The sequence below is a fragment of the Salvelinus sp. IW2-2015 genome, linkage group LG30, assembly GCF_002910315.2.
Source record: "Salvelinus sp. IW2-2015 linkage group LG30, ASM291031v2, whole genome shotgun sequence".
Lineage (NCBI taxonomy): Eukaryota > Metazoa > Chordata > Actinopteri > Salmoniformes > Salmonidae > Salvelinus > Salvelinus sp. IW2-2015.
In genome coordinates this window covers 13,284,806-13,295,766 of record NC_036869.1, presented here as the reverse complement: position 1 = coordinate 13,295,766, position 10,961 = coordinate 13,284,806, and the positions used below count along the sequence as shown (strand labels likewise).

Below are 10,961 nucleotides of genomic sequence, written 5' to 3'. Positions count from 1 at the left end.
CCCCGAACAGCCTCAATTCGTTGGGACATGGACTCTACAATGTGTCGAAAGCATTTCATAGGGATGCTGGTTCATGTGTCAAATTGGCTGGACCATTCTTGATACACACACGAAACTGTTGAGCGTGAAAAATCCAGCAGTGTTGCTGTTCTTGACACAAACCGGTGAGCCTTGCAACTACTACAATACCTCGTTCAAAAGCACTGAAATGTTTTGTCTTGCCCATTCAACCTCAACGGCACACATGCACAATTCATGTCTCAATTGTCTCAAGGCTTAAAAATCCTTCTTTAACCCGTCTCCTCCCCTTCATATACACTGATTGAAGTAGATTTAACAAGTGACATCAATAAGGGATCATAGCTTTCACCTCGTCAGTCTAATGGAAAGAATAGGTGTTTAGAACGACTTGTAAACTGTGTAACATGATTATATAGAATCATATCATACAGCAAAAGGCCTGCTAATGGAGTAGTAGCTCACAGGTGTGGGTGAATAGCAGGTTATTGCAGAGTGAGATGGGGACTAAGTAGCCTCTCGGTCTGGTGGGGTCTTACAGCGTTGGTTTCATACCTTTTGTTATGGCATGCCTTTTAGAATTTCCCTTTTTCTATATTATTTGTCACCATTTGAACTTCAATGAGCTGGTTGGGCTGGCTTACTAGAGTCGGGACAGAACTCATCCTGGACCCTGGTAAGTATGCAGGTACATTACAGACAACATCGGTCCGCTTACTCTTTAGTTTCATACTGACCGCATTTATATCAAGTTATGGACCAATTAGTCAGGCTTGGCCCCTGGACATGGACAGTAGACTTATTTGTAGAATGGTTAGTCAGTTGCGTAACATGACATGTTCAGAACAACAAAGACAGACATACACACAGGTTCAAAAGAAAAGACAGTGAATTGTCTGTACGTTTTTATTAAACTTTTAGTACAAACTGCAAAAGTAAAAAAACTGGCAATATAACCAACATGAAATCTTTCCAAATGGAAGGAAAGCTGGAGACGCATCGCTAATAAATTAACTTGCCAGACCGTGAGCAATAGTTTATACTGTAGAAAAAGAAAATGCAAAAAAAAAAAAAAGAATCTGAATAAAATACATTGTAAGGCCATAAAAACTTGACAACCACTTTCTGTGGAAAACACCCAACTTGGTTTTCATTAAATACTCCTAAAACAGTTCAGTCTTCTGTAAAGGACAACAACCAACAAACTGGATAATAGGATCACCTTGTCAGCCACCACTGGCAAGCTCAGTGCAACATGAGGAGCTACTACATTGTTGAATTTTCAGTAATGAAAATTTAAAACCATTTTTTTTGTGAACATATTTTCCCTTTTCTTTAAAAAAGTAAAGCTAAAAGATAAAAATAAAATAGGGGGCCATTGCTACTCCATATCTTTCTCACTGATGTAAGCAGCACTTAAATGTATACACGTAACCAGAGCAACCCTGTAAGCATCAAACACACACATGAAGAAACTGAAACGTAAGGCTTTTTCTTCATCAAGCACTTCCTCCCTTGCTTCCACTAATACCTTTAGAGGCATCATTCCTTCCTTCACCCCAGAAAAGGCTCAAGTATTTAAAGACATTTACAGGATTATGTACAAAAGTTTATGTTTTTGTGTTGGACTTACTCCTAAAATCATACATAATACATCTGAAAAAGGGAAAATGCAAAAGCAAAAAAAAGAACATGGATTTCCATATTTCACATTTTACACCCTTTGACTAGTGGTTCTACGCGCACATCAGAACGCATACACAAGAAAAATATAAAATAATAATAAAATAATTAATGTTTACTGGTACAGCTGAAACAATAGGACTGGAAGAATGGAATGTTAACATGATTGCACATCTAGAAGAGGAAAGCCTAGAACCCTAACCCTGTGGGAGAGGAGAGCCTAGAACCCTATCCCTGTGGGAGAGGAGAGCCTAGAACCCTAACCATGTGGGAGAGGAGAGCCTAGAACCCTAACTTAACCCTATGGGAGAGGAGAGCCTAGAACCCTAACTTAACCCTGCGGGAGAGGAGAGCCTAGAACCCTAACCTAACCCTGTGGGACATGAAAACCTTGAACCTCATCCCTGTGGGAGAGGAGAGTAGAGGCTACCGCCCTGTGGGAGAGGAGAGTAGAGGCTACCGCCCTGTGGGAGAGGAGAGTAGAGGCTACCGCACCTGTGGGAGAGGAGAGTAGAGGCTACCGACCTGTGGGAGAGGAGGCTAGTAGTTAGCCAGCACCTCACCTTTCTTTTGTATTGTTATACAGTAATAATAACCAACAGCACCAAAAACTATGGATCTCCTTGCTGAGTATTAGGCACAGTTTTCACTCGCTAGCAAAGGAGGCCTCCCTTCTACTACGGGCACAGAGACCAACGGCACCCAGGTCTGTATTTCTGACGTACAGCCACAGCACCTAGGTCTGTGTTTCTGACATACGGCACACCAGCCTGTATTTCTGACTTACAGCCACGGCACCGCTAGTTCCACAGCCACCAAGGAACAAACCGACAAAATAAACACAGAAGACTAAAATCAAAGCTAAAATCCAAAATAAAAACAAGCAAGCCAAAACACATCTGCCTTTCAAGTTTTACCTGGCGTGGGTTAGGGCGCAACAGACCCTAAACAACAGGAGCTGCTGCAGGTAAAAGAGGAGAATATAAACAACTCATCTTCAAAAACTGAAGACGAGAGCAAACTTTGGGTTCTACTTTCAATAAAAAGGAAAAAAGGAGCACCTTCTCCGTTCGTCCCTTTGTTCACAGTTGAGTGACAGGTGGCGATGGGTGTGACTGCAGTGTGGATAGGGAAGACCAATCTGACCCTCTCCTCAAAAAGTGTCGAGGGGGGCAGTGCAAGGGGCACAACATTTACCGGTGAACTTTTCAATTAATGCTAAGGATGACATCAACTAACCCCCCCCCAATTATTTTTACTGAAATAGTTTTTTCTGTGCTAGTGCAAAAAAATACAGTTTGCTTTCACAAGTTTGCCATACTAAGGGGGGGGGGGGGGTAGTTTGTCATGGTAAGGGGCATAGGTAGGGGAGATTTGGGGCATTAAAAGCTGGAAATATTTTTTCTTTCTTTAAAAAGGACAACAGTGATTCGCCAAACTAAGATGGAGGGGCAGTGGGGGGTGTTAACGTCCTTATGAGACGGCTGCGGGAGACAGGTGGGAGGAGAGGCGGGACAGGGACACTTCCACGGTGGCTCTCTTCCGGGGACCGCGTTTGGGTGGTGGTTTAAAGGGGGTCGCAGCATTACATTTCTCAGTCGTCTTCTCCAGGGCCTTGCCACACACCTGCTTCACCAAGCTGTTGATCTGCTCCTGCAGGGGGGTGAAGCATGGGGGACACAGCCAGGGAAGGGAGGAATCAGAGAGAAAACATATGTGTTATATGCATGTTACATCACTCTACTGTTGAAGGTTCTGAGCAATTCTACTCAGATAAGAACGGGCCATCCCAGCAAACTAAAATCGGTTCTGTGATTGTTCCCAGAACATTCATTAGGTTGCCCAAAAGTTCTAATAACACAAAACATGCCAAGGATATTTCATTTAAAACATAAAAAAATAAATATATATTTTCATGTTTTTGGGACGTTATCAACCTAATGTTAGATAAAACCCTAACTAGTTTAGGGCTCTATTCAATCCGTATCGTGGAGGTTCAGCGTTAAAGCCCAATTTAAACTTAAAAGGCAATGTTCCCAAGGTGATGGAGACAGCGTTCATGGTAAATGTTGCATGTGACAGCTCAATCGGAAAATGTACTTTACATGTCCATCGCGCAATCTGTAACGCTTCAGCAATATATTCAATAGCGCAATAGTTAAATGGGAACGTTAGCTAATGTCCTGGGAATGTTCCCGGTTTTCTGGGAAGGCATCTTACCTCATCATAACGATACATCATCTTGAGGCCTCTGCAGGACTTGTGATTCTCCACGTATCTCAGAGCACACTCCAGACAGAAGACGACGTTCTCATTCTCCTGGACCACCTGGTGTAGACAACACAACACATATTTTCATGGAGTGGTCAACTCCATTCATCCTCACCCAGCACCAGCGCTAGTTCAACTAATCATAGCACTAGTCTCCGTAGCCCAGCCCTAGCACTATTCTCCGTAGCCCAGCCCTAGCACTATTCCCCGTAGTCTCAGCCCATAGCACTATTCCGTAGCCCAGCCCTAGCAACCTAGCTCTACCAGTAGCCCAGCCCTAGCGACTAATTCCCGTGGCCCAGCCCGAGCCCTATTCCCCGTGCCCAGCCCTAGCACTATTCCCGTAGCCAGCCCCTAACCCTAATTCCCCGTAGCCCAGCCCTAGATCCCCGTACGCCAGCCTAGCACTAGTCTCCGTAGGCCAGCCTAACACTATTCTCCTAGCGCAGCACCAGCCTCATATCTCCGTAGCCCACAGCCTAGCACCTATTCCCGTACGCCCAGCCCCTAGCACTACTGTCCCCAGTAGCCCAGCCCTAACCACTATTCCCGTCAGCCCCAACCCTAGTCTCCGTAGCAAGCCCTGCACTATTCTCCGTAGTCCAGCCTAGCACTAGTTCCATAGCCCAGCCCTAGCACTATTCCCGTGTGGCCATCCCTAGCACTAGTCCCCGTAGCCCAGCCATAGGCTCCGTGGCCCAGCCTAGCCTATTCCCCGTAGCCCAGCCTAGCACTTTCTCCGTAGTCCAGCCCTAGGTCTCCGCTAGCCCAGCCCTAGCACCTATTCATCGCTGGCCCAGCCCTAGCACTATTCCCCGTAGCCAGCCCTAGCACTATTCCCCGTCGCCCAGCCCTAGCACTATTCCCGTAGCCCAGCCTCACTTCTCCGTGGCCCAGCACCTAGAGCACTATTTCCCGGTAGCACAGCCCTAGCACTATTCCCCGTGGCCCAGCCCTAGCACTATTTCCCGTGCCAGCCTAGCTCAGTTCCCCGTAGCCCTAGCCCTAGCACTAGTCCTCGTGCCCAGCCCTAGCACTATTCCCCGTAGCCCCAGCCCTAAGCACTATTCCCCGTACGCCCAGCCCTAAGCACTTATCTCCGTAGCCCAGCCCTAGCACTATTCTCCGTAGCCCAGCCCTAGCACTGTCTCCTAGCCCAGCCCTAGCACTATTCTCGTAGCCCAGCCTAGCACTAGTCTCCGTGCGCCACCCTAGCACTATTCCCCGTAGCACAGCCCTAGCACTATTCCCCGTAGCCCAGCCTAGCACTATTCCCCGTAGCTCAGCCCTAGCACTTTCTCCGTAGTCCCAGCCCTAGCACTATTCCCCGTAGCCCAGCCCTAGCACAGTCTCCGTGGCCCAGCCCTAGCACATTCCCCGTAGCCCAGCCCTAGCACTATTCCCCGTAGCTCAGCCCTAGCACTAGTCTCCGTGGCCCAGCCCTAGCACTATTCCCGTAGCCCAGCCCTAGCACTATTCTCCGTGCCCAGCCCTAGCACTAGTCCCGTGCCAGCCCTAGCACCTAGTCTCCGTAGCCCAGCACCTAGCACTATTCCCCGTAGCCCAGCCCTAGCACTATTCCGTAGCCCAGCCCTAGCACTATTCCCCGTAGCCCAGCCCTAGCATATCCCGTAGCCCAGCCTAGCACTATTCTCCGTAGTCAGCCTCAGCACTAGTCTCCATAGCCCAGCCCTAGCACTATTCCCCGTGGGCCAGCCCTAGCACTATTCCCCGTCGCCAGCCTAGCACTATTCCCGTGGCCAGCCCTAGCACTATTCCCGTGGCCAGCCCTAGCACTAATTCCCCGTAGCCCAGCCCTAGCACTATTCTCCGTAGCCCAGCCCTAGCACTACTTTCCCGTGGGGCCCAGCACCTAGCACTGGCCGCCATAGCCAGCCCTAGCACTATTCCGCCAGCTCCTAGCACAGCCCTAGCACTATTCCCCGTAGCCCAGCCCTAGCACTAGCCCGTGGCACAGCCCTAGCACTATTCCCTCGTAGCCAGCACCTAGCACTATTCCCCAGTAGTCACAGGGCCCTGCACTATTCCCCAGCTAGCCCACCCTAGCTCCTGAGCCAGCCCTAGCACTAGTCTCCGTGCCAGCCCATAGCACTATCGCCCATAGCCACCCTAGCACTATCGCAGCCTCCGTGGCCCAGCCCCAGCACTATTCCCCGTTAGCCCAGCACCTGCACTAGTCCCGTGGCCCAGCCCAACCCACTCATTCCCGTGCCCAGCCCTAGCACTCATTCCCGTGCCAGCCCTAGCACTATTCCGTAGGCCCAGCCCTAGCACCTAGCTCCGTGGCCCACCCTAGCCAGTCTCCTAGGCCACCCTAGCATAGTCTCCGTGGCCCAGGCCTAGCACTGTTCCCGTGGCCCAGCCCATAGCACTATCCCCTGGCCCACCAGCACTATCTCCGTGCCCAAGCCCAGCCTATCCCGTGGCCCACAGCCCTACGCACTATTCCGTGCCCAGCCCTAGCACTATTTCCCGCCTGTGGCCCAGCCATCCTCAGCCACACTATTCCCCGTAGCCCAGCCCTAGCACTAGTCTCCGTTGCCCAGCCCTTAAGCACTAGTTCCCGTGGGCCCAGCCTGCACTAGTCTCCATAGCAAGCCCTAGCACTATTCCCCGTGGCACACCTAGCACTATTCCCCGTGGCCCAGCCCTAGCACTAGTCTCCGTGGCCACAGCCCTAGCACTAATCCCCGTAGCCCAGCCCTAGCACTATTCCCGTAGTCCAGCCCTAGCACTATTTCCCGTAGCCCAGCCTATCTCCATAGCCCAGCCTAGCACTAGTCTCCGTGGCACAGCCCTAGCACTATTCCCCGTAGCCCAGCCCTAGCACTATTCTGAGCCACTATTCCCCGTAGCCCAGCCCTACACATATCCCCGTGCCAGCCTCACTATTCCGTGGCCCAGCTCACTATTCCGTGCCAGCCCTAGCACTATTCCCGTAGCCCAGCCACCCGTACAGCTCACTATTCCCCGTGGCCCAGCCCTAAGCACATCTCCCGTGGCCCAGCCCTAGCACTAATTCCCCGTAGGCCCAGCCCTAGCACTATTCCCGTGGCCCAGCCCTAGCACTATTCCCGTGCCCGCCTCAGCACTATTCCCCGTAGCCAGCCCTAGCACTAGTCTCCGTAGGCCCAGCCCTAGCACTATCCCCGTCGCCCAGCCCTAGCACTATTCCCCGTAGCCCAGCCCTAGCACTATTCCCCGTAGGCCCAGCCCTAAGCACTAGTCTCCGTGGCAGCCCTAGCACTATTCCCCGGTAGCCCAGCCTAGCACTAGTCCTCCGGTGGGCACAGCCCTAGCACTATTCCCCGTAGCCCAGCCCTAGCACGTATTCCCCGCACCGCCCTAGCACTAATTCCCCGCTGGCCAGCCCTAGCACTTTCCCATAGCCAGCCCTAGCACGTATCCCGTAGCCCACGCCCTAGCCACTATTCCCCAGTAGCCCAGCCCTAGGCTCTAGCCCAGCCCTAGCACTATTCTCCGTGGCCCAGCCCCTAGCACTAGTTCCTCCATAGCCGCACCTAGTCTCCGTAGGCCCAGCCCTAGCACTATTCCCGTAGCCAGCCCTAGCACTATTCCCCGTAGCCCAGCCCTAGCACTAGTCTCCGTTGGCCCAGCCCTAGACATTCCCCGTAGCCCAGCCCTAGCACTATTCTCCGTAGCCCAGCCCTAGCACTATTCTCCGTAGCCCAGCCTAGCACTATCTCGTGCCCAGCCCTAGCACTATTCCCCGTAGCCCAGCCCTAGCACTATTCCCCGTAGCCCAGCTTCCTAGCACTTCTTCTCGTAGCCCAGCCCTAGCACATTCCCCGTAGCCCAGCCCTAGCACTAAGTCTCCGTGCCCAGCCTAGACTCTTCCCGTAGCCCAGCCTAGCACTATTCTCCGTAGCCCAGGCCTAGCACTATTCCCCGTTAGCCCAGCCCTAGCACTAAGTCTCCGTAGCCCGGCCTAGCACTATTCCCCGTAGCCCAGCCCTAGCACTATTCCCCGTAGCCCAGCCCTAGCACATTCCCCGTAGCCCAGCCCTAGCACATTCTCTCCGTAGCCCAGCCCTAGCACTATTTCCCCGTAGCCAGCCCTAGCACTATCTCCCCGTAGCACAGCCTAGCACTTTCCCCGTAGCCAGCCCTAGCACTATTCCCCGTAGCCCACCCTAGCACTGTTGCCCCGTCAGCCCAGCCCTAGCACTATTCCCCGTAGCACAGCCCTAGCACTATTCCCCGTAGCCCAGACCCTAGACTATTCCCCTAGCCAGCCTAGCACTAGTTCCCCGTAGCACAGCCTAGCACCTATTCCCCGTAGGCCCAGCCCCTAGCACTATTCCCCGTAGCCCAGCCCTAGCACTATTCCCCGTAGCACAGCCCAGCACTTTCCCCGTACCCAGCCCTAGCACTATTCCCCGTGGCCCAGCCCTAGCACTATTCCCCGTAGCCCAGCCCTAGCACTATTCCCCGTAGCCCAGCCCTAGCACTATTCCCCGTGGCACAGCTCTCACCATGGACAGGTAGCAGAGGTGTTGGCAGGTCTGGCAGCGTCTCTCTGAGGACTCTAGTGCCAGCCACTTCCTGGGTTTCTTGCGTCCGTCGCCGGGCACCAGGTTGTTGTCGTGTGTTCCGTAGCGGGCAGAAGACAGAAGCCCCGCCTCGTACAGTTCCTGTCGTTGTCTCATCTCTATGTTCCTATTGGAGCAGACAAAGCAACACAACTCAGTGATTCCGAACGCCACAACAGAACTCAACTCAGGGAATAAGCACAGTACAGCAAACAACAGTCAGTACTATTTCAATGTCTTTCGGCCTTGATGTAGACACTAAGCCCATTCATTAAAGCATGGAGTGCATTTGGGGTCTTTGATCATACTGCCATGGCAGCTGACGCTAACAGCATCCATGTTTTGATGTGACCGGTTTCCATAGCTACTCACCTGAGGTCTTTGAGAAGAGCGGAGATTGTTGTCAGAAGGTGTCCGTTCTCGCGTTTGGATTCGGCCGTGGCGATCTGGTAGAGTAACTTCTCCATGGAGAAGGGTTTGGCTATGTGCCGGCATTTAAGGTCCTACAGATGGAAGGCAGAGAGACACTGGGTTAACACAGAACATTGACAGAATATTCTACAGACTTTTGTACCAGCCAGATTAAACTACATTACAGATTACATATGACACTACACTAATCAACAGGAACAAAAATGTGCATAGACTGTACAGCGGGGCTCACCAACCCTGTCCTGGAGAGCTACAATACCCTCATGGAGGTTTCAGCTCCAACCCCAATGAACTAACCTGATTAATCTCATCAGCCAGCTAATTATTAGAATCAGGTGTGCTAAATTAGGGTTGGAGCGAAAACCTACAGGACAGAGTAGCTCTCCAGATACAGGGGTGGGCAGCCCTGTTCTAGAGATACTGTTGTAGACAATGAGCTATATCTCTAAATGGCCACAGGGAGGCAGCAGACAGCAGCAGACAGCAGCTCCAGCTTCAGCCTTACCTTAGAAGCCTCGTATCCCAGGTTCATCCACTGGGGGGTGGCAAAGTGAACGGTTTCCGACACACTGTAGCCACAGCAGACCTTGGACACAAAGGTCCCAGGGAAGCAGACCACAAACTGACCGCTCTGCTGGACGGTGCGGTGGACCTTGATACCCTCTCGACAAAGCACCTCCGGAGAGATCATGATGTTCTTCTCCAGCATCTCCAGCCCGGGAGTCCCGTTGGCCTGCAGCAGTGTGTGAACCACCTTGTCAAGCTTCACCTTCTCTTCAGCAGGAACAGAATACCTGGCAGGGCGAGAGGGGACCACTCAGGCTCATCCAACTGTGTGTTGTGTGTGTTTGTGTGTGCTGTGTGTGTGTGTGGTGTGTGTGTGTGGTGTGTGTGTGTGTGTGTGTGTGTGTGTGTGTGTGTGTGTGTGTGTGTGTGTGTGTGTGTGTGTGTGTGTGTGTGTGTGTGTGTGTGTGTGTGTGTGTGTGTGTGATGCTGGACATCAACTGTGCAGTGAAACCCCTCAGCTTTGACAGTCAGAGGAAGGTCTGTGCTTATGCACTGCCTCAAGATGTGCGAGAGAGAAGGTTGACAAAGTGAATGACAGCCTGAGAGGCCGCTTTCCTGTGGGGAGAGAGTTGGTCAGTCCGTCTGTGGTTTCATCTGTCAAATGGAGGATCTTGATTGCATTATAGAATGAGATCTTTTTCACAGACTCACCTGGACAACTAAGTCCTCTGGGAATAGTGTAACAGACTTATGCTTGTCCTAGTGCATCCCAAATTAGCACTTCCTGTATCTTTAGGACATGCCGTTAGACTGTCTAGCCCTTCCTGTAACTCTAGGACATATAGACAGGCTGTCTGGCCCTTTCCTGTAACTCTAGGACAGTGTTTCCCAAACGAGGGGGTGCGAGGGGTCGGCTTTAAACTTACTCTTGAAAGTTATAATCGTAGAAGGCGCCAGGTGCACTTTCAAAATTGGGTAGTTCATCATCAGTTCCTCTTATGTTAGTCATTGCATACACTACATGACCAAAAGTATGTGGACACCTACTCGTCGAATATCTCATTCCAAAATCATGGGCATAAATATGGAGTTGGTCCCCCCCCATGCTGCTATAACAGCTTCCAATCTGGGATTTGCTTCCATTCAGCCACAAGAGCATTTGTGAGGTCGGGCACAGATGTTGGGCGATTAGGCCTGGCTCGCAGCCGGCGTTCCAATTCATCCCAAAGGTGTTCGATGAGGTTGATGTCAGGGTTCTGTGCAAGCCAGTCAAGTTCTTCCACACCGATCTCAACAAACCATTTCTGAATGGACCTCGCTTTGTCCATGAAACGAGAAAGGGCCTTCGCCCAAACTGTTGCCACAAAGTTAGAAGCGCAGAATTGTCTAGAATGTCATTGTATGCTGTAGTGTTAAGATTTCCCTTCACTGGAACGAAGGGGCCTAGCCCAAACCATGAAAAACAGCTCCATACCA

At 51.5% G+C, this 10,961-nt stretch overlaps 1 protein-coding gene and 1 long non-coding RNA gene across 2 annotated transcripts in view; both read right to left on the bottom strand.

The window, feature by feature from the left end:
- Window positions 1-1,871: 1,871 nt before the first annotated feature.
- On the bottom strand, window positions 1,872-2,040 carry LOC139023303 (uncharacterized). The gene is made up of 2 exons (XR_011474435.1): window positions 1,997-2,040; window positions 1,872-1,929 (listed from the first exon to the last, which is right to left on the bottom strand). It is a non-coding gene; the product is annotated as an uncharacterized lncRNA (long non-coding RNA).
- Window positions 2,041-3,029: 989 nt separating this feature from the next.
- The window catches only part of LOC111954892 (protein Jumonji-like), a 90,311-nt gene continuing 82,379 nt past the window's right edge, over window positions 3,030-10,961 (bottom strand). The window contains 5 exon segments of the mRNA XM_070436184.1: window positions 3,030-3,354; window positions 3,922-4,029; window positions 8,490-8,673; window positions 8,919-9,049; window positions 9,484-9,772. Of these exon segments, the coding sequence (XP_070292285.1) occupies window positions 3,175-3,354; window positions 3,922-4,029; window positions 8,490-8,673; window positions 8,919-9,049; window positions 9,484-9,772 (892 nt within the window). The 3' untranslated portion in view covers window positions 3,030-3,174.